The sequence below is a fragment of the Crotalus tigris genome, unplaced genomic scaffold (genome assembly GCF_016545835.1).
Source record: "Crotalus tigris isolate CLP2741 ecotype Arizona unplaced genomic scaffold, ASM1654583v1 scf7180000018553.2237530, whole genome shotgun sequence".
Taxonomy (NCBI): domain Eukaryota; kingdom Metazoa; phylum Chordata; class Lepidosauria; order Squamata; family Viperidae; genus Crotalus; species Crotalus tigris.
The window spans coordinates 1,064,685-1,090,203 of NW_024097074.1; the positions used below are offsets into that span (position 1 = coordinate 1,064,685).

The 25,519-nt window shown below is 46.3% G+C and overlaps 1 protein-coding gene across 3 annotated transcripts in view; it reads left to right on the forward strand.

Annotated features, from left to right (window-relative positions):
* The first annotated feature begins 678 nt into the window (after positions 1-678).
* The window catches only part of PRKAR2B (protein kinase cAMP-dependent type II regulatory subunit beta), a 49,774-nt gene continuing 24,933 nt past the window's right edge, over positions 679-25,519 (forward strand). The window contains exons 1-2 of one of the 3 annotated variants that reach the window (XR_005558010.1): positions 679-1,022; positions 22,807-22,842. Coding sequence is in view for 2 of the 3 variants with exons in the window: in XM_039354472.1 (XP_039210406.1) it covers positions 710-1,022; positions 22,807-22,842 (349 nt within the window). In the remaining variant the exon portion in view is untranslated. The remainder of the gene's footprint in view (positions 1,023-22,806; positions 22,843-25,519) is intronic. The other 2 variants (XM_039354472.1, XM_039354471.1) reach the window with 2 other exon arrangements.

A 25,519-nucleotide genomic window follows, 5' to 3' on the forward strand; every position in this document is an offset into this window, starting at 1 on the left:
CATGCTCAGAGGCAACGTCGGGAGGGAGGCTTCTCCAGCCTCTCCCCCCCACTTCCCCACCCATCCACCCTCAACGCTTCCTGTGGCAAAGCACTCGCCACATGCTCAGAGGCAACGTCGGGAGGGAGGCTACACCCACCCTCTTCCCCCCTCCCCCCCTTCCACAAGCAACACTCCCTGGGGCAAAGCGCTCCGGACATGCTCAGAGGCACCGTCGTGAAGGAGGCTTCCCCCAGCCTCTCCCTCCCCCTTCCCCCCGCCACGCTCCCTGGCGCAAAGCACTCCCCACATGCTCAGAGGCAACGTCGGGAGGGAATCTCCCCCCTTCCCCGCCCTCCCCCCTCCATCCACCCGCCGTTTGCATCTGCAGCAGCAGCAGCGCAGGGCGGACGGAGGAGACGCGCGCGCGCGTGGGGGCGGTTGCCATGGTGTCCCCGGGCGGCCTGCGCGCGCGCGCGCGCCCGCTCTCCCCCCTCCCCCCCGGCGGCGGCGGGAGGGGGCGGGGCTGCGGCTTGCTGCCGTCACGGGCGGGCCCGGCTCTTTCTTCGCGGCCGGCTGCCGAGCGCGGGGAAGCCCCGGAGGGAAGCAGCCCCGCCGGCCTCTCCGGAGCGCTTCGGGGCCGGCCGGCCGGTCGATCGGCGGCGCCGGCTCGCCTTCCCCGCCGCGGGGCCCGGGGCGCCGCCCCGCCCCTCCCGCCCGCCCGCCCGGCATGAGCGTCTCGGTGCCGGAGGGGCTGCGGGAGCTGCTGCAGAGCTTCACGCTGGAGGTGCTGCGCAGCCAGCCGGCCGACCTGCTCGACTTCGCCCTCCGCTACTTCCAGCGCCTCAAGGCGGAGGCCGCGGGAGGGGCGGCGGGGCTCCCGCGGGGAGCCGGCCGGGCCAACGCCGCCGCCCCCGCGCCGGGGAGCCGCCTGCAGCTGGACGGCGCCCCCGCCGAGGGCCGCGGGGTGAACTTCTCGCCGGAGCCGCTGCGGAGCCTCTCCGAGAGCAGCGGCGAGGAGGAGGAGGAGGAGGAATTCGCCGGTAAGCCGGGCGGGCAGGCGGGAGGGTCGCCGGCTGGGGAGGAGAAGGCGAGGCGGGGAGGCGGTGGAGCGCCCCTCCTTGCGCGGAGGCAGGTGGAGGGGGAGAAATAGGAGGAGGAGGAACAGGAGGAGGAGGAAAAGATGAAGAAGGAGAAAGAGGAGGAGGAGGAACTGAAGGAGAATGAATTGAAGGAGAAGGGAAAGGAGAAGAAATTGGAGGAGGAGGAGGAGGAGGAGGAGGAGGAATTGAAGGAGGAAAAAGGAGAAAGAGGAGGAGGAGGAGGAAATGAAGGAGGAGGGAATGAAGGAGGAGGAAAAGGAGAAGGAGAAATTGGAAGAGGAATTGGAGGAGAATGAATTGAAGGAGAAGAGAAAGGAGAAGAAATTGGAGGAGGAGGAGGAAAAGGAGAAGGAGAAATAGGAGAAGGAGAAATTGGAGGAGGAGGAATTGAAGGAGAAGGGATAGGAGAAAAAATTGGGAGGAGGAGGAGGAGAAGGAGAAATTGGAGGAGGAGAAGAAGGGGGAGGAAAAGGTGAAGCAGGAGAAATTGGAGGAGGAATTGGAGGAGGAGGAGAAGGAGAAATTGGAGGAGGGGAATTGGAGGAGGAGGAGAAGGAGAAATTGGAGGAGGGGAATTGGAGGAGAAGGAGAAATTGGAGCAAGGGGAGGAGGAGGAGGAGGCGACGGAGGCTGCCACTCCCCCTCCATTGAGCAAATGGATGCAAAACAGGAGCTCAGCCGAGCCTCCGGGTGGGGGGTTCACACTGCCTTCCCCCTAAACCCCAAGCCGGGCCGGGCCAACCTCCCCCTCCCCCCTTTGCAGAATGACTAGGTTCCGCCTTAACCAAAAGCAAAGAGCTTCCCAGCTCTGGGGAGGAAGCTGGGTACAGGTGGCCATTCATAAATCTTGGCGAGAACTGTCCTTTTTTTTGTGAATGAATGCGCAGCCCTGGCTCTCCGTGCCTTGCAAGAGGGTGGGGCACACCCGCTCTGTTGCTCTGCGGAAGGGACAGGCAGTCCTCGACTTAGGACGCGGTTCAGCCCCACATTTCTGTTCCTCAGTGAGAAATTTGTTAAGTTGGCCCAGTTTTACGACCTTCCTTGCCGCAGTTGTTCAGTGAATCGCCCTAGTCGTTAAATGAGTAACACGGTTACGTGAAATCTGGCTTCCCGCATTTTGCTTGTCAGAAGGTCACAAAAGGGGATCATGTCTGAAATGGTCTAAGGTTTCCTGCTTGAGCAGGGGGTTGGACTAGATGACCTCCAAGATCCCTTCCAACTTTATTATTATTATTATGTGATCCCGGGACACTGCGACCGTCATAAATATGATCCTAGTTGCCAAGCATCGGAACGTAAATCGTGTGACCCTGGGGATGCTGCCACGGTCGTAAGTGTGAAACATAGCCGTAGGTCTCTTTTTTGAAGGGCCGTTGTAACTTCGGGCGGTCGCTAAACGAAACTGTTGTAAGTCGAGGACTATGTGTAATTGAGCATGTCGAAGCCCAGCCTTCTGCTTGTTTCCTCCTGGAGTGCAAGCACGAGGCATGAGAAGGAGAGACTTGTAACACCAAAGAGTAAACTTTGCTTTGTAATGTTTGGCTGGGCCGGTAGATTGAGGACCATTCCTTGGTGGGAATGGCAGGTCAGAATGGGAGAAAAAGACGAGGGGGTCACGTTGTTCTCCAAAGCCCCAGAGGGAAGGACGAGAAACAATGGCATGCTGGCTGAGGAATTCTGGGAGTTGAAGTCCACAAGTCATAAAAAGGCCAGGTTTGAAGACCCGTCCCAGAATTCCTCAGCCAGGTACTCTGGCTGAGGAATTCTGGGAGTTGAAGTCCACAAGTCACAAAAGGTCCAAGTTTGAAGGCCCCTCCCAGAATTCCTCAGTCAGGCATGCTGGCTGAGGAATTCTGGGAGTTGAAATCCACAGGTCATAAAAAGGCCAAGTCTGAAGACCTCTGATTTAGAAAGATCCATTACAGCAACTAAAAGAGTCCATAAATGTATATGAGGTTAGATTTGCTTGTGGGCAATTTCATGCTGGCTTAATGAAACTAGATGCCAGCATTTAACTAACATTGGTTGATCTAAACACAATCAAACCTATTTAGTACTTTGGTACTCATCATTAATTGGTTCCGGGAAGCACAATGAATATCAAAAATGATCAGTAACAAAGAAATATTTTTTCCTAAGGAATACTATAGTGCAGTGGTTCTCAACCTTTTTAATGCCGCAACCCCCCAACTGGTTGTAAGTTGAGGACTACTCAACCGGTCGTAAGTTGAGGACTACTCCACTGGTGCAGCACCGTTTGCAGACTGGGACTTTTGGCGGGCTCAGCAGGGCAGAGACAGCCTGGACAATTCCTATTGGCTTTTGAAAGCCAATAGAATTAGCCTCTATTCAAGAGAGTCTATTCTATTGGCTTTCAAAAGCCAATAGAATAAAAGGGAGTAGCACAGCTAAGGAAAAGGGGGAAAAAATGGCTGACTGCATTGTTTGGCTACCCCCGTGAAATGGTCGTTCGACCTCAAATGGGGTCCCTACCCACAGGTTGAGAACCACTGCTATAGTGAGTCACAAGGCAGGTAACAGCAACAAGTTCTAGCTTGTGCGCTGAGTACCGAACAAATGATGAACACCGTAACAAAATTTTCACGTTCGGTACCAAATTCGATGAATTTCAAAGCAATTTTCAAGGTACCACTGTACTTTAATAGAAGCCTAACAAAGAAACCCCAGGGCTGCAGGCTAAAGTGGGAAGTTCAAAAACACCCCAGAAAATAAAATTTCTATATTGTTACCGAGAAAAATACTGTATGTCCATGAAGTCACCAAGAATCTAGCCTGAAAGAGATTTTATTTACTGATTTTACATATTGCAATGTAGAAATGGTAGGCCACGGCCCACAGGTTGGGGACCCCTGTATTAAACTACTGTGGTCCCTTGATACTCAACTGCTTTGAAACTCATCAGATTTTGACATGACAATTTTTTCCTGATACTCATTGTCTGTTTGTTACTCAAGGCACAAGCTAGAACTTGTTGGTGTTGGCTGTATTGTCATTCATTACATTAGGCCAGTCTAGAGAAAAGAAGGACTAGGGGTGACACGATAGCAGTATTCCAGTATCTCAGGGGCTGCCCCAAAGAAGAGGGAGTCAAGCTATTCTCCAAAGCACCTGAAGGCAGGACAAGAAGCAACAGATGGAAACTAACCAAGGAGAGAAGCAACCTAGGAGAAATTTCCTGATACTGAGAACAATTAACCGGTGGAACAGCTTGCTACCAGAAGTTGTGGGTGCTCCAACAGTGGAGGCTTTTAAGAAGAGTCTAGACCAGTGGTTCTCAACCTGTGGGTCGGGATCCCATTTGGGGTCGAACGACCATTTCACGGGGATTGCCAAACAATGCAGTCTGCCATTTTTTCCCCCCTTTTCCTTAACTGTGCTACTCCCTTTTATTCTATTGGCTTCTTACATAAAGCCAATAGGAATTGTCCAGGCTGTCTCTGCCCTGCTGAGCCCGCCAAAAGTCCCATTCTGCCAACGGTGCTGCACCAGTTGAGTAGTCCTCGACTTACGATCGGTTGAGTAGTCCTCGACTTACGACCGGTTGGGTGGTCGCAGCATTAAAAAGGTTGAGAACCACTGGTCTAGACAGCCATTTGTCTGAAATAGTATAGGGCAGGTGTCTTCAAACCTGACCCTTTTATGACTTGTGGAATTCAACTCCCAGAATTCCTCAGCCAGGCACGAGTGCCTGGCTGAGGAATTCTGGGAGTTGAAGTCCACAAGTCATAAAAGGGCCACGTTCGAAGACCCCTGGTATAGGATCTCCTGCTTGAGCAGAGTGTTAGACTAGAAGATCTCCAAGGTCTATTCTGATTGATTGATTCCTTATGGGAAAAATTCGTTTGATACCCCCCATTTTTGGCCCTCATCACGCCTCCCAAAACCAATGAACAACGAACACCAAGCTACCCTTGTAGTAACTGATCGTGTTTCGATCAAATAGCTAATGGCCGAGTTGCAGCTTTGGAACGAAAGAGGTGTAAATCAATCACAGCTCTGGCCGATAGCAGTGCTCTTTGCTAAGGTACATTCTCTCGGCGTATGATCCCTTAAGTTTGTGCACAATAGCAAATAACGACGCGGCCAGCGCTGTCAGTTTCAAATGCAAAGGATCTTGATTGGTCGTGCGCTTTCGCACTGCCGCTCCGGACTCTTCCCAAAGCTGGTCGTAATACAGCGTTGTCGAGAAGAGGGACGAGACACGATCCTACTACATGTAAGAAGAGAATTGCAAACAGGAAGGAATGGCCACGGATTGAAGGAGTGCCTTCAAACAGAATGGCAGTCAGATTTGAAACTTTCCATCATGTTAAGAAACCGGTGGATTTTACTGTGGGTAGGTGAGCTTCTTTTTAGATTGCGTGTGTCGATTTTTCTGTATTTTAAGATTTTTTTGCGTCTCCTTGCTAGAGGTGGTGGGAAGAGATGGATGAGAATTGTAGAGGAGTAGCATTGAGCGAAGAGTTTGAGTGAGCTCATTGTGAACGTTTTTTTTCAAAAAAAAATATTTTGAAAAGACGGCTGTAAGTTGTTGGCTTTACCCTGGGTGTATATTGTGAAGGAAGAAGTTCATTTTTTGAAAAACCACAGGTACGCACGTAAAACCGATTTGCATAGAAATTGGAAGTGGTTTGAGGTGGACTAAGGTTAAATTGTAACCCTGTACATACCTGTCTGGGAATAAATCTTATTTAATTCAGTTAACCTTTCTTTGGAGTGGACAGAAATGTGATTATACTGTTGAGTCTCAATTTGTTGATTTTGTGGCGGTTAATGTGTTAAATAAGGCATTAATATTTGGGCATTAAAATCGGTTTGTTTTAAGATCTCATAATACAGAATTAGCCAAGATGATTCCAAGGTCCCTTAACCCTATTATTCTATGTTTTATGATCTGGGTCTTTATAATACAGGCTCCAATGCTGTATGATTTGTTCCTGGCTAGTGTTTGTTTGTTTATTTTGTATAGTAACAAATGTTATTGAACCGTTGAGTAAAAGTTCTATTAAGGTGGTTCCCGATAACCTCTATGTTGTCTATTCTCTGCTTGTTTCCCGAAATAATTCTTTATATACTTTCTCTGCAAGTAGGACATAATAAAAGAATCGTTTCTTCTTTATATGATATTCTACAAGTCCCTGCGTTAGATTTCTTGCCCGAAGGCCGAAATGAAGCAATGGATTTCATGCCTATTTTTTTCCCTTAAGTTTGAAACATCACGCACAAATGGCATTATTAAGAGATTAAGGTGCAGGGATGGATGCTAAAAATTGCCCGGGTTCTATTTTTAAAAAGAAACTTCCCTTTTAATTCAGAAGTAAATCCTTAGTCATGGCTGTATATTAATTTTGGTCAACAGAAACGTATCTTTTTATTTCTAAACTATAACACGGTGTTTTTCTAAACTGCACATCATGTTGATGAGATGCAGAATTCCTGCTGATGCACTGTCTTTTGATGAGAGGGCTCCAGCCATCCATCGACCTGTCTGTTTGTTTATTTCTCGTTTGCATACCTCACACTCCTGGCAAAACCCAGGATGATTAAACAGGATGTTTCCTGCAGCTCCCTTTGGATCAAACTACGACCTTCCTGCTTTTATATTTATACTTTCCCGGGTTGTTCTTGAGGTTTAAGCATACTGGTCTTGGGGCTTCAAGAAATCATCTCCCCCCCCCCCCAAGCTGTTTAAAAGAAATATCTACCCTCAGTTGGAATCTGGAGCTGACTTGATCACATCCTGGTTTCCAACGCAGCTTCGTGGAGTACCACCGTAATAACTGGCCACGATTTGAATTTCCAGCTATGTTAAGAGCCCAGCATAATCGATGATGTAAACTCTTCTATGGGCTAAATTGGTTTTTTTTTTTTTCAAGCGGGCTGGGGAATTCTGGGAGATGAGGTCCACATAAGTGTCAGGTTATCAAGTTTAGAAAACAGTGAGGGATTGGAAAGCAGGAGCTGAGTGAGCAATAGCTTGGATTAAAATTAAGCCTTTAATTATGGCCATAAAATCAACAATCGGACACAGATGAAATAGCTAAAAGTTGAACCAAAAAATGAAGCTGAAGCGAAGAAAATTTTGTATGATTTTTCGGTTGCAAGAAGAGAGGTTTACTGTGTAATGAGGAAGCAGAGAAAATACATAATCCATTTTCTTCCTCCTCCTCCTCTTCCTCTCTTCCTCCTCTTCCTCCTTCTCCTGCTCCCCTTCCTTCTTCTTCTGCTCCTCCTCCTTCTCTTCCTTCTCCTCTTCCTTCTCCTTCTCCTGCTCCTCCTTCTCTTCCTTCTCCTCTTCCTTCTCCTTCTCCTGCTCCTCCTTCTCTTCCTTCTCCTCTTCTTTCTCCTTCTCCTTCTCCTGCTCCTTCTCTTCCTTCTGCTCCTCCTGCTGCTCCTCTTCCTTCTTCTGCTCCTCCTGCTCCTGCTCTCCTCCTCCTCCTTCTCCTCTTCTGCTCCTCCTGCTACCCTCCTCCTCCTCCTTCTCTTCCTTCTTCTCCTTCTCCTTCTGCTCCTCCTCCTTCTCCTCTTCTTCTGCTCCTCCCCCTCCTCCTCCTTCTCTTCCTTCTGCTCCTCCTGCTTCTCCTCCTCTTCCTTCTCCTTCTCCTCCTTCTGCTCCTCCTCCTTCTCTTCTGCTCCTCCTCCTCCCCCTACTCCTTATCTTCCTTCTGCTCCTCCTGCTTCTCCTCGTCTTCCTTCTCTCTTCCTCCTCCTCCTTTGGCTCTTCCTCCTCTTCCTTCTCCTGTTCCTTCTGCTCCTCCTTCTCCTCCTCTTCGGCTCCTCCTGCTCCTGCCCCTCCCCTGCTCCTTCTCCTTCTTTTCTTCCTCCTGCTCCTCTTCCTTCTCCTTCTCTTCCTTCTGCTCCTCCTGCTCCTGCTCCTCTCCTGCTCCTCTTTCTTCCCCTTCTCTTCCTCCTGCTCCTCCTGCTTCTCCCCTTGCTCCTTCTCCTTCTCCTCTTCCTTCTGCTCCTTCTCTTCCTCTTCCTCTTCCTTCTCTTCCTCCTTCTGCTCCACCTGCTTCTCCTCCTCCACCTCGCCTCCTCTTCCTTTTTCTACTCCTGCTCCTCTTCCTCCTCCTCTTCTTCCTTCTTCTGCTCCTGTTCCTCCTCCTCCTCCCCCCGAATTATTATTCTTCTCCCCCTCCTCCCTCCCCCATTTTACACACCTTAAGGTGGCCTACCTAATGTTCTCACCTCTTGTTTTCCCACAAAACCATCCCATCCGCATAGCAAAATCCCAGTAGTTCCTAACAAAAAGGTACCAGAATCTATGTTTCCCCCCCCCACGGATATATTTTCTCCTTATCTGAATTTTTGCTGCTTTCCCCGTTCTGCCCCTGCTGTCCTTTTGAGGTGATATGGGTCCCTTTCTATTCCCAACGCAGTACATATCTTTAGCTGCAGTACGTTTGAATTAACCTGCTAGTAGGCAGGTTTATTGTTAGTCTGTGCATACTTGCAACAGGACTGGTTTGATTTTTCACCGGCACATTAGGATAGCAGGCATTTTTCTTTCAGCAGGAAAAAAAGAAAACAAATTATACAGGAGAGTTACAGATAGGGCAATAAGTTCTCCATAATAGCTAGTTTGGTCTAATGGTTAAGGCACCAGGCTAGAAAGTGGGGAACTGGGAGTTCTAGTTCTGGCACAGCCACGAAAGCCAGCTGGATGACTTTGGGCCAGTCACTGGGAGACGGGGAATTCTAGTTCTGCCACAGCCACGAAAGCCAGCTGGGTGACTTTGGGCCAGTCACCGGGAGACGGCGAGTTCTAGTTCTGCCACAGCCATGAAAGCCAGCTGGGTGACTTTGGGCCAGTCACCGGGAGACGGGGAATTCTAGTTCTGGCACAGCCACGAAAGCCAGCTGGGTGACTTTGGGCCAGTCACCGGGAGACGGGGAATTCTAGTTCTGCCATAGTCATGAAAGCCGCTGAGTTACATGGAGAGAGGTTTTTCCACAGACCGGAGGGGGCGTGGTTTTGTGTGCTGCTGGCATCCCACGGATGGGGCTTTGCTTGTTTATGCGGACCGGTTGCTGGCCCGGTACTCGTCCACAGCCCGGGGTTGGGGAGCCCGGCATTAGACCTCCTGTTTCTTTCTACACTCTTGTTGAAGCTGTTGACCTTAAGGCAATTTCCACAACACCTAGGAGAGAGGAACACTTTTGGCAGGGTTAAAAGAGAGTTCTTACAATGAGGATCCTAAGACTGGTGGTGTCAGCAGTGGCACCTCACCTGTTCCTCTCTTGGTTAGAAAGAGACGAGGGCAGCAAGAACCGCTAGCACAGTGGTTCTCAACCTGTGGGTCAGGACCCCATTTGGGGTCGAACGACCATTTCATGGGGGTCGCCAAACAACGCAGTCCGCCATTTTTTCCCCCTTTTCCTTAGCTGTGCTACTCCCTTTTATTCTATTGGCTTTTGAAAGCCAATAGAACAGACTCTCTCGAATAGAGTCTAATTCTATTGGCTTTCAAAAGCCAATATGAATTGTCCAGGCTGTCTCTGCCTTGCTGAGCCCGCCAAAAGTCCCATTCTGCAAACGGTGCTGCACCAGTTGAGTAGTCCTCGACTTACGACCGGTTGAGTAGTCCTCGACTTACGACCGGTTGGGGGTCGCAGCATTAAAAAGGTTGAGAACCACTGCTCTAGCATGTGAACCAAGCCTGAAGCTAGCTAAAGGGTGTCCTCAATTTACAACAGATTGCTTAGTGACCGTTCAAAGTTACAACTGCTGGAAAATGTGACTGGTGACCCTTTCTCCTGGGTGCAGCCTTTGCATCATCCCCACGATCATGGGATCAAAATTCAGACGCTCGGCAACTGACTCATATCTATGATGGTCACAGTGTCCCGGAGGGGGTCACATGATACCTTTTGACGATCTGGCAAGCAAAGCCAACCCGGGAAGCCAGATTCACTTAACAACCGTGCTACTAACTTAACAACTGTAGTGATTCAACTTCACAACTGTGGCAAGAAAAGTCGCAAAACGGGACAAAAACTCACTTAACAAATGTCTCACTGAGCAACATGAATTTGGGGCTCAACTGTATTCGTAAGCCGAGGACTTGTAGTTGATCTTAATGTTGTAATTGCTGATTTCACTCACTGGAGCCTAATTGATTTTTGCTCTCCGAGGCTAGGAAAAAAAATAAAATAAAAGTCCGGAGTCTGGTAGTACCGTTTCCCAATTAACACGTTTTCTCAAAATGCGTTAAGATTTCACTTCGTGGGATGCATGGCGATGCATAGACTGAGGTAAGATTTAAATTGGGCAGAGCAGAGAGGAATTCCTTATCACCTGAATGAACCCTTGTGAGGTGCTAACAACCCGGTTGTGTTTGTTGACACCTTCTGAGATAGCTTGACGCCTTGTGATGTATCTGAATTCAGCCATTCTCTCGCTCAACAATGTGGAGTTAAATCCCAGTTTTCCAAAAGAAATGGCCTGTTATTATTCTGACCTTGTTTGGACTCCAAAGATCACATTCAAAATCTATTCATTCTGTCTGCCCCTTTTATCGTGGAGAATCCAGAGGGATGTTGCTGGGGCAAAAAGAGTCGTAAAATGGGGCAAAACTCACTTAACCAGTGTCTCACTTAGCAACGTAAATTTTGGGCTCAATTACAGTCATACGTTGAGGACTACCTGTATATCACATTAGAGCAGTGGTTCTCAACCTGTGGGTCGGGACCCCATTTGGGGTCGAATGACCATTTCACGGGGGTCGCCAAACCATGCTGTCCGCCATTTTTTTCCCTTTTCCCTAGCTGTCCTACTCCCTCTTATTGGTGGCCACACCCACTTGGGGGTCACCACAACATGGGGAACTGTATTATGGGGTCACGGCATTAGAAAGGTTGAGAATCACTGCATTAGAGGGAGAATGTGTGAAGTTCCCTCTAATCTTGTGGGTGAGGTATATTAGTTAGTGCAGGGGTCTTCAAACTTGGCCCTTTTATGACTCGTGGACTTCAACTCCCAGAATTCCTGAGCCAGCCACGCTGAGGGAAAAGGGAGAGGTTTCCAAGCTGAGCCAGGCTGGCTGAGGAATTCTGGGAGTTGAAGTCCACGAGTCATAAAAGGCCAAGTTTGAAGAATCCTCCCAGAATTCCTCAGCCAGGCATGCCCGCTGAGGAATTCTGGGAGTTGAAATCCATAAGTCATAAAAGGCCAAGTTTGAAGAATCCTCCCAGAATTCCTCAGCCAGGCACGCTGGCTGAGGGATTCTGGGAGTTGAAGTCCACAAGTCATAAAAGGCCAAGTTTGAAGAATCCTCCCAGAATTCCTCAGCCAGGCACGCTGGCTGAGGGATTCTGGGAGTTGAAATCCATAAGTCATAAAAGGCCAAGTTTGAAGAATCCTCCCAGAATTCCTCAACCAGGCACGCTGGCTGAGGGATTCTGGGAGTTGAAGTCCACAAGTCATAAAAGGCCAAGTTTGAAGAATCCTCCCAGAATTCCTCAGCCAGGCATGCTGGCTGAGTTATTCTGGAAGTCCACAAGTCATAAAAGGGCCAAGTTTGAAGAGCCCTGGGTTAGTGGGTCTGCTGTCCATCAAGCCATGAGTCTGCTCTGCTTTGGTCTCAGTTCTGGTCCCATCGTGGACCATGGCATAGCTAGATAAGTGGATTTATTTCAGACTAGAACGAAGCTGTTTCCAGCTGAAAACAGCGACAAAGTACTGGCCTTGAACAGGTCTACATCTCCAGAGCCAAATGCATTTATCTCCTCTGCATTTGGGATAAAACGCATACCCTTATCTGACAAAATTTAAAAATACGAAACAATAAAATAAACATAAATCCAGGGCTTTTTTTGTCATAGAACGCCCAGAACAGAGTTCTGGCACATTTTTTGGATAGAACCTTGTAGGATAGGCAAGGCGGGTTGTATGACATGTGTAAGTTCCAGCACCTTTTTTTCTTTACAAAAAAAGCACTGCATAAATCAAATATAAAAACAATGAATAAATTAAAAAGAAGAAAACCAAAAAACTCAATGCACAAACTTGACGGACCGCTGTGTCTTTTTCTTGACATCTGTTTTTGATCTTTCTATTTCCATCCTTATTTATGTCGTTGGGACACTCGGTGCTGGTGTTGTTAAGGAGGACAATATCTTCTTGTGCGTTTTCTCCCTGCGTGGCGTGATTTGATATGTATTTCGATAATCTCATTGTTCGCTCATCTTTTTTAGTCTTTACTTGTAAAGACTGGGATGGAACCCCTTCATTACTCTGATTACTGCCTTCTCTTCTTTCCCAAGTTCTGCTTTTTTCAGTGCGACAGTCCAGATGTGCATGTTCAGTTGATTTGTATAAAAGCGTAATAATATTGGCGAGGTTTATTTTCGGTTGCTTTCCTAATACCCCCCCCCCCCCGAGCGTGGAATATAGCAATTTTGCATCTTGTCACACTCAGCTAACATTGTCACTGAGCTATCCGTTATGTCCAACGGACAATTTTTTTTCCTGATCAGCGACAGTCACTTTACATTCCATCCAGGCCTCTGTAAAATTAAATATAATAATAATAGTAATCATCATCATCATAATCATCATCATCATCATCAAACAGACAAGCACCTGCAACATAACACCTCAGACTTAACAATTGTCGATAAGAAAGACAAAAAAGTCTGGATAGTGGACATGGTAGTGCCTGGGGACAGCAGAACAGACGAGAAAGAACTGGAGAAGATAACAAAATACAAAGACCTACAAATAGAAATAGAACGACTGTGGCAAAAGCAAGCAAGGGTAGTACCAATAGTCATAGGCTCCTTGGGCGCAATCCCAAAACAACTGGAGCACCACTTGAACACCATCATCGGCATTGACAAATTCGCTATTAGTCAATTGCAAAAGGCGGCCTTACTAGGAACTGCTTCCATCCTGCGACGATACCTGTAATAACATCAAACATCCACATTGCCTATCCCAGGTCCTGGGTAAGGACTCGATAGGTAGACAAAATGTCAAATCCAATCTGAACATCTGGCTGACTATGCGATGATCCGTAATAATAATAATAGTAAAGTTGGAAGGGACCTTGGAGGTCATTTAGTCCAACCCCCTGCTCAGGCAGGAAACCTATGCCATTTCAGACAAGTGGCTGTCCAGTCTCTTCTTAAAAACTTCCAGTGTTGGAGCATTCACCGCTTCTGGAGGCAGGTTATTCCACTGGTTAATTGTTCTAACTGTAGGAAGTTTCTCCTTAGTTCTAGGTTGCTTCTCTCCTTCAAAAAGGTGGGCGTATCTAGGTGACGTTTCACGTTCCCCATTAACTCCAGGATATCCCGCAAATGGGATTTATCTTTCTTGAATCCTTACCTGTTTCCCCCTTCAGCAAAGTTTGTTCCTTGGTATGCCTTGTCCTTCTTTTTAAATCATCCTTATTACTGTGTTCTCCAGTTTGCCTGGAACCAATATTAAACCGATTAGCCTACAATTTCCTGCAGCTCCCCTGGGTCTCTTATTAAAAATTGTTGTCACAGATTGTGCTTTCCAGTCCGTTGGCACCGATCCCAATTTGAATAACAAAACAGGGGTAGGCAACCTTGGCTCTTTTATGACTCGTGGACTTCAACTCCCAGAATTCCTCAGCCAGCATGGGGGAACTATGGCCCTTCATGACTTGTGGACTTCAACTCCCAGAATTCCTGAGCCAGCATGGCTCAGCTTGGAAACCTCTCCCTTTCCCCTCAGCATGGCTGGCTCAGGAATTCTGGGAATTGAAGTCCACAAGTCATGAAGGGCCATAGTTCCCCCATGCTGGCTGAGGAATTCTGGGAGTTGAATTAAATACAGTGAATTGGGAGACCTACTTAAAATTATCTGTATTATATGTATTCAAATGCTTGAAGGATTAGCCTTGGCTTCCAAAGCGTATTGGAACAAAATGTGCTAGGCTGAGCATCTGTTTATCAAACACAATGTAAACAGTTTAGTCCTGACCTCTGCCATTCAGCAATCCCATTGAATTTCACGCTCCTTATTCCCAATAAATTAGGGACAGCGTTACAAGCTCAAATTATATTTTAAATTGCTGCAAAGTCTGAGGCGCGCTTAATTCCAGATAACTGTTGCGTTTCACATTAATTCCGAGCGGTAGCCTGTACGTAAAAATACGCATGCTAAATTTAAACACTTTTGAATCTTAAGAATTGAATGGGAAAACATTTTCCTTCTGGAAAAAAAAAGTCAAAATCTAGTGCTGATGGTAGCAGTAAAAAGAACTGTGGTGAAAACACGAGAAGAAACCAATTTTCAAAATTGCCCTTTATCATTAAAGAGTTATAACTTTGGCTTCAACTGCCTGCCTGTAGTATCAATTGTGCAAGGCAGGACCCAATAAGCTTGGATTTGCTATCTCTCTTAAAAGCAACGGATGGGAACTAATCAAGGAGAGAAGCAACCTGGAACTAAGGAGAAACTTCCTGACAGCGAGGACAATTAACCAGTGGAACAACCTGCCTCCAGAAGCAGTAAATGCTCCAACACTGGAAGTTTTTTAAAAAGAGACTGGACAGTCACTTGTCTGAAATGGTATAGGGTTTCCTGCCTGAGCAGGGAGTTGGACTAGATGACCTCCAAGGTCCCTTCCAACTATTATTATTCTGTTATCTGTTATCCCCAGTTGCCAAGTGAAGAACGCTGTGTGCCTGACCAGGGTCTGCAGTATTGTCTGGGACGCTACACTTCCTCTCCATGACTGCTTTTCCTAGTTACCTTATGAGAAGAGGCTTTGCGGCATCCAAAGCAGAACAACTGGATTCTGTAATAGCCTTGTTCTGTATAGTATCAAGTTTGTTAACTCTTAAGACTCTTTTTCCCCGCTATGTATTCTAAATGGTCTGTGATTGTGTGTGTGTGTTTATATGGGCATCAGAATTTCATCTTTTAATTGTGCTAGTGTGTGACAATAAACATTTATCCTATCCTGTCCTGTCCTGTCCATCCTATTGTGCATCCTATCCTATCCTATCCTACCCTACCCTACCCTACCCTATCCTATCCTATCCTATCCTATCCTATCCTATCCCCTATCCCCTATCCCAGGGGTGTCAAACTCAATTTCATTGAGGGCCACATCAGCATTGCGGTTGCCCTCAGAGCGCCGGGTGGGTGTGGCCAAGGTGGGTGTGGCCTACTGGGTGGGTGTGGACAGAGTGGGTGTGGCCTACTGGGTGGGCATGGCCAGCTCTACATCGTTCGCGTCAAGGGTGCCTGCGGGGGCCTGGGCAGGAGTGGGACAGATCTGGGGGTCTCTGGCAGAAGGAGGTGGGACCGGGGCAAGCGCCAAGGCATGGTCCATTTCTTCATTCCTCACAAAGGGTGACCCCTCCCCAGCATGCACCCAGGGGGCGGGGCCGACGTGGCAGGGGCTGGTTCCTCGCTGTTTCCAGACGGCCTTGTGGAGCTAAGACTGAATGCGTTTCAGCATAGATGGCCACCCCAAAATTGTACATTGGCGCCCGGCCAGCCTGGACCAGGGCCAAGGCAGCGGGGGCCGTTCCCTCACTGTTTCCAGGATGGCTTTGTGGGCCACATGAAACCACTTCGCGGGTGGCATCCGGCCCCCGGGCCTTGTGTTTGACATGTCTGATCTATCCTATCCTGTCTTCTATCTTATCTTCTATCCTATCTTCTCTCTATCCTATCCTATCCTACCCTATTCTGTATCCTATCCTATCTTCTATCCCAGAGACCGAGTGCCCAAACTGCAACCCAAAACCCACTTATGCATCGTCGGGTGCCAGGTGGGTGTGGCCCATTGGGTGGGTGTAGCCCATTGGGTGGGCGTGGCTTCGGTGGTAACGGCAGACTGGGTGGGACTAAAAAGTTCAATCAATCAATTCCAACTTTGCAAGATCTTTTTTTTTCCGTGAGAAGTTGAAATTGACTGATTGATTGAACCTTTTTTTTTTCTTTGCACACGGCGGCGGAGGCCTAAAGCGAAAAGGTTTTATAAAACCCAGCTGAAGGCCTAGGACTGGGGCGATGGTGCATGTGCCCACAGAGAGGGCTCTGTGTGCCGCCTCTGGCACCCGTGCCATAGATTCGCCACCACTGTTCTATCCTATATCCTATCCTATCCTATCCTATCCTATCTTCTATCCTATCCTATCTTCTATCCTATCCTATCCTATTCTGCATCCCATCCCATCTTATCTTATCTTATCTCTTATCTCTTATATCAGTGGTTCTCAACCTTTTTAATGCCGCGACCCCCAACCAGTCGTAAGTCAAGGACTACTCAACCAGTCGTAAGTCGAGGACTACTCAACTGGTGCAGCACCGTTTGCAGAGTGGGACTTTTGGCGGGCTCAGCAGGGCAGAGACAGCCTAGACAATTCCTATTGGCTTTCCAAAGCCAATAGAATAAAAGGGAGTAGCACAGCTAAGGAAAAGGGGGAAAAATGGCGGACTGCGTTGTTTGGCGACCCCCGTGAAATGGTCGTTCGACCCCAAATGGGGTCCTGACCCACAGGTTGAAAACCACTGTCTTATATCTTATATCTTTTATCTTATCTGCATATTGATGTAAACCCCTCTAATCCTTGGCCGCTGATTTTGCCAATGAGTTGCAATTCAAGATTTGCAATTGCTTCCAGTCTGGGCATTTGCTCGGAAGGGTCCTCCAGAATAGCGAAGGAAGGACTCCTTAATTTAGAAGCTCTTTGGGTGGGTAGCTCTTAAGGAAAAGATGGCATGCTCAGGGGTGCTGGGCCCTTTGGATGACGCACATCGGTCTCCCTAGCAACGGAACAATAGCACACCACAGCCTCTCTGAAAGAGTAAAAGGACACACTCCCCCCAAACACACCCGTTTTCATAGTGCAACGATCAGACCTGTTAAAACGAGACGTGCCTCCTCCATTTTATCTCCAGGAAAATACAAATTCTTGGCTTTTTGCTACCTTACGAGGAGGCATCACATCACAGCTGGAGTTGTTGGCTCTTAAAACGACTCGCCAGCACAGAAATGGGGTGGTTAGCATCGTTTTGTAAGTCAGTTCTGCAACCAAAGCTGATTCCCCCCCCCCCCATTACATTTCTCTCAGTGATACGATTCCTTCTCTAGCGTCCAAAATCTTCTTGGGAATGCCAGCTTGTGGGTTGAATATTTTTCCGCCCCCAAGAGTTTTCTTGTGCCTATCAGCAGAGGAGGAAGGTTCAAAGGAATAAAAGAATTTATTTTGCAGATGTCTGCCCTTAGCTGGAATGGCCTGGATTTAAATCAGTGTTTCTCAACCTTGACAATTTTAAGGCATGTGGACTTCAACTCCCAGAATTCCACAGCCAGCAATGCTGGCTGTGGAATTCTGGGAGTTGAAGTCCACATGCCTTAAAATTGTCAAGGTTGAGAAACACTGATTTAAATCGTATCTCAGTCTCATTATGTGAATTTGGACCCTCTCTGTGATACAACAGGTATCACAGTTGTCTTTCTTCATTCCTGTTCTGAACTGTTTTGATTTCTCTTTTTAAACCCTGTTCGTTTACTCCCCCTATTTGAGATGTGCGGTTTGGGTGAACCGGTCAGATTCTATAATAATAATAATAATAATAATAATAATAATAATAATAATAATAATAAAGAAAGTCATAGAAAATGATAAAATTAAACTGCTCTGGGACTTCAGAATTCAAACACAAGCACCTGCAACATAACACCCCAGACTTAACAATTGTCAATAAGAAAGACAAAAAAGTCTGGATAATGGATGTGGCAATGCCTGGAGACAGCAGAATAGAAGAGAAAGAACTGGAAAAGATAACAAAATACAAAGACCTACAAATAGAAATAGAAAGACTGTGGCAAAAGCAAGCAAGGGTAGTACCAATAGTGATAGGCTCCTTAGGTGCAATCCCAAAACAGCTGGAGCACCACTTGAACACCATTGGCATTGACAAATTCGCTATTAGTCAATTGCAAAAGGCGGCCTTACTAGGAACTGCTTCCATCCAGTCCCCTGATCATCTTTGTTGCTCTTCTATGTATTCTTTCTAGAGTCTCAATATCTTTTTTACATCATGGTGACCAAAACTGGATGCCGTATTCCAAGTGTGGCCTTACCAAGGCCTTGTAAAGTGGTATTAACACTTCACGTGATCTTGATTCTATCCCTCGTGTTAATTCAGCCCAGCACTGTGTTGGCCTTTTTGGCAGCTGCAGCACACGGCTGGCTCCTATTTAAGTGATTGTCCACTAGGACTCCGAGGTCCCTTTCACAGTTACTACTATCACAGTTACTACTATCCAAGATGTTAGAAAATTGGGGGAAAAAAAACACCTATTATTCTCAGGCTTCTGTTTTAATACAGAGCTTGAATTGGAGACGTTCCCCTTCTTTATGATTTTAGGATTGTTTCCGAAGCATGAATGCAAGGAGTATTCGTCCTTTTTTTTTTTTTTTAACAGAGTCCTTGTTTGTGGTTCTTCTCAGCAGGGCAGAAAGCAATTCCCCTGAGCCGAAATTTGTTGTTTTCCACACACAACACTGTCATTGTTATATACTGTGTTGAGTTATTAGCTTACAAGGTGGATGCTATTCAGGAGAAAATAATTCCCTGTTCCTACTGCAGCTCCTTAATTCATTTCAGATTTTATCTGAAGCTGCTGGGTTGATTAACATTGAACTTCTTCGGTTATTGTGGCTACCTCAACCATTCCTCTCCAAGTCCAGTTTTTGAAACACAGTCATGGGTCGGTTCAGGACCCGGCTGGGGTGTCGATTCATGAAATCACAGCTGTGACTTGATGGACGGCCATAAAAGGACTCGTAAGGGAAATTTTGGTTATTAGATTTATAATATTTGGAAACCAGCTGAAAATAAGGATTTTATCGGTTTAATATTTAAAAATTAGACTTAAAAGGGAAAAGAAAGTTAAATATTATGAATATGTTTGATTTATTGATTAACCCAGGCAATATATATATATATATATGTAGGTCTTTGGTTGTTCGGGTTTTCTCCCGCGTAAAATTGGAAGTGTCTTGGCAACGTTTCGACGAAGTCCCATTCGTCATCTTCAGGCATTGCTCCTCGAAGCACGAAGCTGAAAGCACCAGCCTGAAGATGACGAATGGGACTTCGTCGAAACATCGCCAAGACACTTCCAATTTTACGCGGGAGAAAACCCGAACAACCAAAGACCTACATACAAACACCCGCGAAAACCTCAGAAAACATACATACATACATACATACATACATACATACATACATACATACATATATATATGGTGGTTTTGATTTATTAAAGGGGATACTGTGTTATTAAGTAGATGATTTAATATGATGGGAAATAGATAACTTTGGGGAAATAAAACAAGATTATATTCAAATAGATAAAATATGTATTTTGGATATTATAGTTTGTTATGAAGTGAGATGAGGGAAATTTTGGTTACCCAAAGTCTGAAAATTATAAATATCAAAGATTAAATTGGAATATGGATAAGGAATTAAAAATTGAGTAAAAACCAATAACAGGATATGGATTGTTTATGAAGATTGAATGTAATTAAGATATGCATAAGCTAAAAATTTATTGATAAATGTAATAATGATGTTCTTATTGAGTTGATATCATTAGAAATGTACTAACCGGAATATGAGCCTGAGATTTGCACTAAGATTTTGTTATTGAACTATTGATTAACCCAGTCACCACGTTGCTTTTTAAATATTCAAATGTAAAATTGGAAAATTAATAAAATATTATAAAAAAAAAGATCCATTTCATAGACAGGCAAAAGGCAGAAGGTCAAAAGACAAATTACCGGCGGTCCCTGCGTCACGAATACAATTGAGCCCAAAGTTTACGTTGCTAAGTGAAACATTTGTTCAGTGAGTTTGCTCCATTTTACGACTTTTCTTGCCACAGTTGGTAAGTGAATCACTGCAGTGGTTCAGTTAGTAACATGGTCGTTAAGCGAATCTGGCTTCCCCATTGACTTTGCTTGCCAGAAGGTTGCAAAAGGGGAGATCACGTGACTCCGGGACACGACGACCGTCATAAATGTGAGTCCGTTGCAAGCGTCTGAATTTTGATCACACAACCATGTGATCAAAATTGAGTTTTCTTTCATTGCTCTAGTTAGTTTGGGAACTTCTGATCAGAAGAAGCAAACAAACAGGAAGGCAAGCAGAAAGAATGAGCTTATGAGCTTGCTGAGTTGATTAGCTGTGTGGAAGAAAGCTTTTTTCGGCTAAGTGGCTGAGGCCTTGTGGTTTCCCACCCCCAACTGGATGGGGGTTACGTCTGCCTGCTTGCTGAGCATATGGTCTTAGCAAAATCGGCTTAAAGCTGCAACTGGTTCATGGATCAGATCATTAGCCAGCAGGTGGATTTGCTTCCTCGGCCGACAGTTGAATCCCTGCAAATGTCAGTTAGCTTCCTAACCTGGCGATATAATCCCATCTCTCTTGATAGTTCATAGCTGTGCTCAACTTGCTTGGTTGAAAACACTCAGCTTGCCTAGAGTAGAAATTTTAGTGCAGACAGGAGTGAGCCTCCGAATAACAGAGTTGGAAGGGACCTTGGAGGTCTTCTAGTTGAACCCCCTGCTCAAGCAGGAGACCCCTTTCAGACAGTCTCTTCTTAAAAGCCTCCAGTGATGGAGCACCCACCACAGGGGTCTTCAGACTTGGCCCTTTTATGACTCCAGGACTTCAACTCCCAGAATTCCTCAGCCAGCCTGGCTCAGCTTGGAAACCTCTCCCTTTCCCCTCAGCGTGGCTGGCTCAGGAATTCTGGGAGTTGAAGTCCACAAGCAGGGGTCTGCAAACTTGGCCCTTTTATGACTTGTGGACTTCAACTCCCAGAATACCCCAGCCAGCATGGCTTAGCTTGAAAACCTCTCCCTTTCCCCTCAGCGTGGCTGGCTCAGGAATTCTGGGAGTTGAAGTCCACAAGCAGGGGTCTTCAAACTTGGCCCCTTTATGACTTGTGGACTTCAACTCCCAGAATTCCTCAGCCAGCATGGCTCAGCTTGGAAACCTCTCCCTTTCCCCTCAGCGTGGCTGGCTCAGGAATTCTGGGAGTTGAAGTCCACAAGCAGGGGTCTTCAAACTTGGCCTTTTTATGACTCGTGGACTTCAACTGTCCTAGATCAATCTGGCTTTCTCTATACTACAGGGGTCTTCAAACTTGGCCCTTTTATGACTTGTGGACTTCAACTCCCAGCATGGCTCAGCTTGGAAACCTCTCCCTTTCCCCTCAGCGTGGCTGGCTCAGGAATTCTGGGAGTCGAAGTCCACGAGTCATAAAAGGGCCAGGTTTGAAGACCCCTGACCCACAGCTTCCGAAGGCAAGATGTCCCGCTGATTAACTCTTCCCACTGTCAGGAAGTTTCTCCTTAGTTCTAGGTTGCTTCTTTCCTTGATGAGTTTCCATCTGCTGCTTCTTGTCTGGCCTTCAGGAGCTTTGGAGAATAGGTGGATCTCCCCTCTTCATTCTGAAATTGAAGTAACAAAACAAGATATTCTAAGATTAGCAGCTCAACAACTTCTGACGTCAGCTCCTGAAGGCCCTTCAGCTCCCAAATGGCTGAAGTCCTAGCAAAAATATGTAAGCTGTCACTCAGATCAGTGCCATAGGATTGGAAGGTAGTAAGTCAGCCTAATGCCATCATTAAAAAAAGAGTCTAGGTTAGACCTTAGGCCAGGGGTAGGCAACCTTGGCTCTTTTATGACTCGTGGACTTCAACTCCCAGAATTCCTCCTCCAGCCACACTGAGGGAAAAGGGAGAGGTTTCCAAGCTGAGCCATGCTGGCTCAGGAATTCTGGGAGTTGAAGTCCACGAGTCATAAAAGAGCCAAGGTTGCCTACCCCTGGTATAGGGTTTCCTGCCTGAGCAGGGGGTTGGACTAGATGACCTACAAAGCCCCTTCCAACTACTACTACTACTACTACTACTACTACTTCTTCTTCTTCTTCTTCTTCTTCTTCTTCTTCTTCTTCTTCTTCTTCTTCTTCTTCTTCTTCTTCTTCTTCTTCTTCTTCTTCTTATCATCATCATCATCATCATCATCATCATCATTATAAGTGACAACTGTGTTACTAACTTAACAACTGCAGTGGTTCCCTTAACAGTTGTGGCAAAAAAAAATATCATAAAATGGGGCAAAACTCACTTAACAACTTTCTCACTTAGCAACATAAATGTTGGGCTCCATTATTGAGGACTGCCTGGATCTGGCTTTCCGATCTTCTGACAGTTTTTGAGACAGGCAGTTTTGTGTTGGAGGTAAACAGCTGATGGATTGTTCCACATTTCAATTAAAAGCTGATGCGCATAAAAGTCAAAGGAATGACATTTTCAAATATTGCAAAGGAAGAGGGTTTGGTTCCGAACACCCAGGAACTGTTGCTTGGAGAGATAAAAGAGAAGTGAACATCAAAGTGGAATTTAATATTTGAGTTTCTGTTCCTCCCCCTTCCCCCCCCCGTTACTTTTTTCCTCATTCCTTTGAATTTCATAAAGTTATTATTTTTTTCCCCTCCCAAGAAATCTGTTGGAGCAATTGCATCCCAGGCGGGACATTAAATTTTAGCAGCCGTTTTACGGAGATGAATTGTGATCATTATCATGGATTAAAAACTGCGTTCACGTAGCTTGGAAAACCGCACGTGTGTATTTTACTTTGAAAGTGACTAATGCCCTCTCTGTTGTCTTTTCTTTCTTTTAGCCCCTGTGATTAACCGCTTCACGAGACGAGCATCAGGTCAGTTCCTAAATTTTAATATTCCCTCAGCTGATTACCGATATTGTTATTTGTCATTTAGCGCTAATGTTTTTATTGCAGATAAAAGCCCTTACATTCCCATGTTTCTAAAAGGTAATTATCTGTTACACTTGACATTTGTTCAGTGAGTTTTCTCCCGTTTTACGATCTTTCTTGCCACTGTTGTTAAGTGAATCACTGCAGTGGTTAAGTTAGTAACACGGTCGTTAAGCGAATCCGGCTTCCCCATTGACTCTTCTTGGCAGAAGGTCGCAAAAGGGGATCACGTGACCCCGGGACGTTGTGACCGTCATAAATATGAGTCGGTTGCCAAGTGTCTTGAATTTTGACCATGTGACCCTGGGGATGCTGCAACGGTCGTAACTCTGAAAAACGGTCATCGGTCACTTTTTTCCCATGCTATGGCAACTTTGAACGGTCACTAAATGAATTGTTATAAGTCGAGGATCACCTGTACCCCATAGACGCCACCTGAATGGGCAAAAGACCCCTGAATCCAAAATGGAGACTCTCTGCCTTCAGAAATTATTACTCACAAATACTATTCTTACGATTGAAGGATTCAGACGGCCAAAATGTTTCTCTCTCTCTCTCTCTCTCTCTCTCTCTCTCTCTCTCTCTCTCTCTCTCTCTCTCTCTCTCTCTCTCTCTCTATTAGATTCATGTTTAAGGATGGCCGGCTTCATCCTGGCAGACATTACCAATTAAATAGCCAGAGGTTAATTGTAGAAGCACCTGCTGACAATAATATGGGGCATTAATTATTTAGCAGATAATCCAGCCAACATGCTGAGACTATTAACAGGGTTTTTATATAGATAGAGATATATATATTCGACATAGCCATAATTGGGCACAGCAGCTGCGGTGGCAGAGTTCCCTGCAAACCAATCCTCGTTACATCTTTATCTTTCAAGCGGGATGCGTCTTTTTCGGCAGCAGACTTGCCAACATACCCCCCTCCTCCCGTGCTGATTAAATGTGGGGAAGGGACAGTGGCACCGTTGTTGTTAGTTGTGAAGTTGTGTCCAACCCATCGCGACCCCATGGACCACGTTCCTCCAGGCCTTCCTGTCCTCTACCATCTTCTGGAGTCCATTGAAGCTCACGCCTGCTGCTTCAATGACTCCATCCAGCCACCTCATTCTCTGTCGTCCCCGTCTTCTCTTGCCCTCCATCTTTCCCAGCATCAGGCTCTTCTCCAGGGAGTCCTTCCTTCTCATTAGGTGGCCAAAGGACTTGAGTTTCAACTTCAGGATCTGGTCTTCTAAAGAGCAGTCAGGGTTGATCTCCTCCAGGACTGACCGGTTTGGTCGCCTTGCAGTCCAGGGGACTCGCAGGAGTCTTCTCCAGCCCCAGAGTTCAAAGGCCTCCATTCTTTGGCGCTCAGCCTTTCTTAGGGTCCAACTTTCACAGCCATACATTGCAACTGGGAAAACCATGGCCTGGACTATACGCACTTTTGTTGGCAGGGTGATGTCTCTGCTTTTTAGTGCCATGCCCTGGTCTCCTGGATCCCTCCCTCTGACAAAGGTTTTTTCCCCCCAATGGGTAGCCAAGTCATTTACATAGATCAGTGTCTCTCAACATCGGCAGCTGGAAGATGGGTAGACTACAACTCCCAGAAGTCCCCAGCCAGCAAGTTGTAAGTCCACCCATCTTCCAGCTGCCAGCGTTGAGAGACGCTGACATAGATTAAACAATGTTGAATGGAAGATTCAGCTGCAGGCTGGCTTCCTCTAGTGAAGATGGTGAAAAGATCAAGGTGGGAGATGCTTTGCTTTTGTCAGCTGCAGTCTGAATTATTGATCCCGATTACGGGGGAAGCTGAATTAGTTTTTCCAATATGTTCCAGTTTTTGAAGTAGGTTAAAAAAAAAAAAAGTCCTGGTTCAGAGCAAGCCTAAATGGTGCTAGCCAGCTGAGCGGACAGGGTAGGTGTCAGACTCATTCAAGGTGGCAGGCATGGCGTTGTGATGGGAGGCAGGACAATGACATTATCTGGGTAGAGATAATGGGAGAGAACCTGGAGGTGGAGTCAAAAGAGGAATCAGCCTAGAATCCCTACGTAGCCACCAGTGGACTAAGTCCAGCCTTCCTTGGATTCTATGGACTCTTGTCTAATTCCAGGCAGGTGCCGACTGTTAAAAAGATGTCTGTGCATAGGCTGCTTAACAATAAATCGGTTGGCTCGGGAATTCTGGGAGTTGAAGTCCAAAAGTCTCAAAGCTACCAAGGTTGGACATCCCCTACCACAGACTGTCCTGTATATATGTCCATCAGTGACCTTATTTAGTAGAAGGCAGGAAATGTTCATATTGACAGGTGTCCATCTGTACCATAAAATTACGTGGATTGTGGCTGAGCAGAAGAATCCGAGAAGAACATAAGGGTAGAGGCTGAAGAATTAACTGAAACTGTTTAATACCTCAAGAGTTTAATGCACCGAGTAAAACGAAGAACAATAATATTCAGCAGTGGGGAGAACATATTAGAGCAATTTAAGTAGGACTTTTTCAAATTAGGTAACGTATATTCTGTACAGAAATAGAATTTTTTCTTCCAGAGGAAGGGTATAATGTGCTAAGTATGACATAAAATTTTTTTTGAATCTTTTATATCTGACTTGGGATCTGACTTGGCTATGAAAGCTTCTC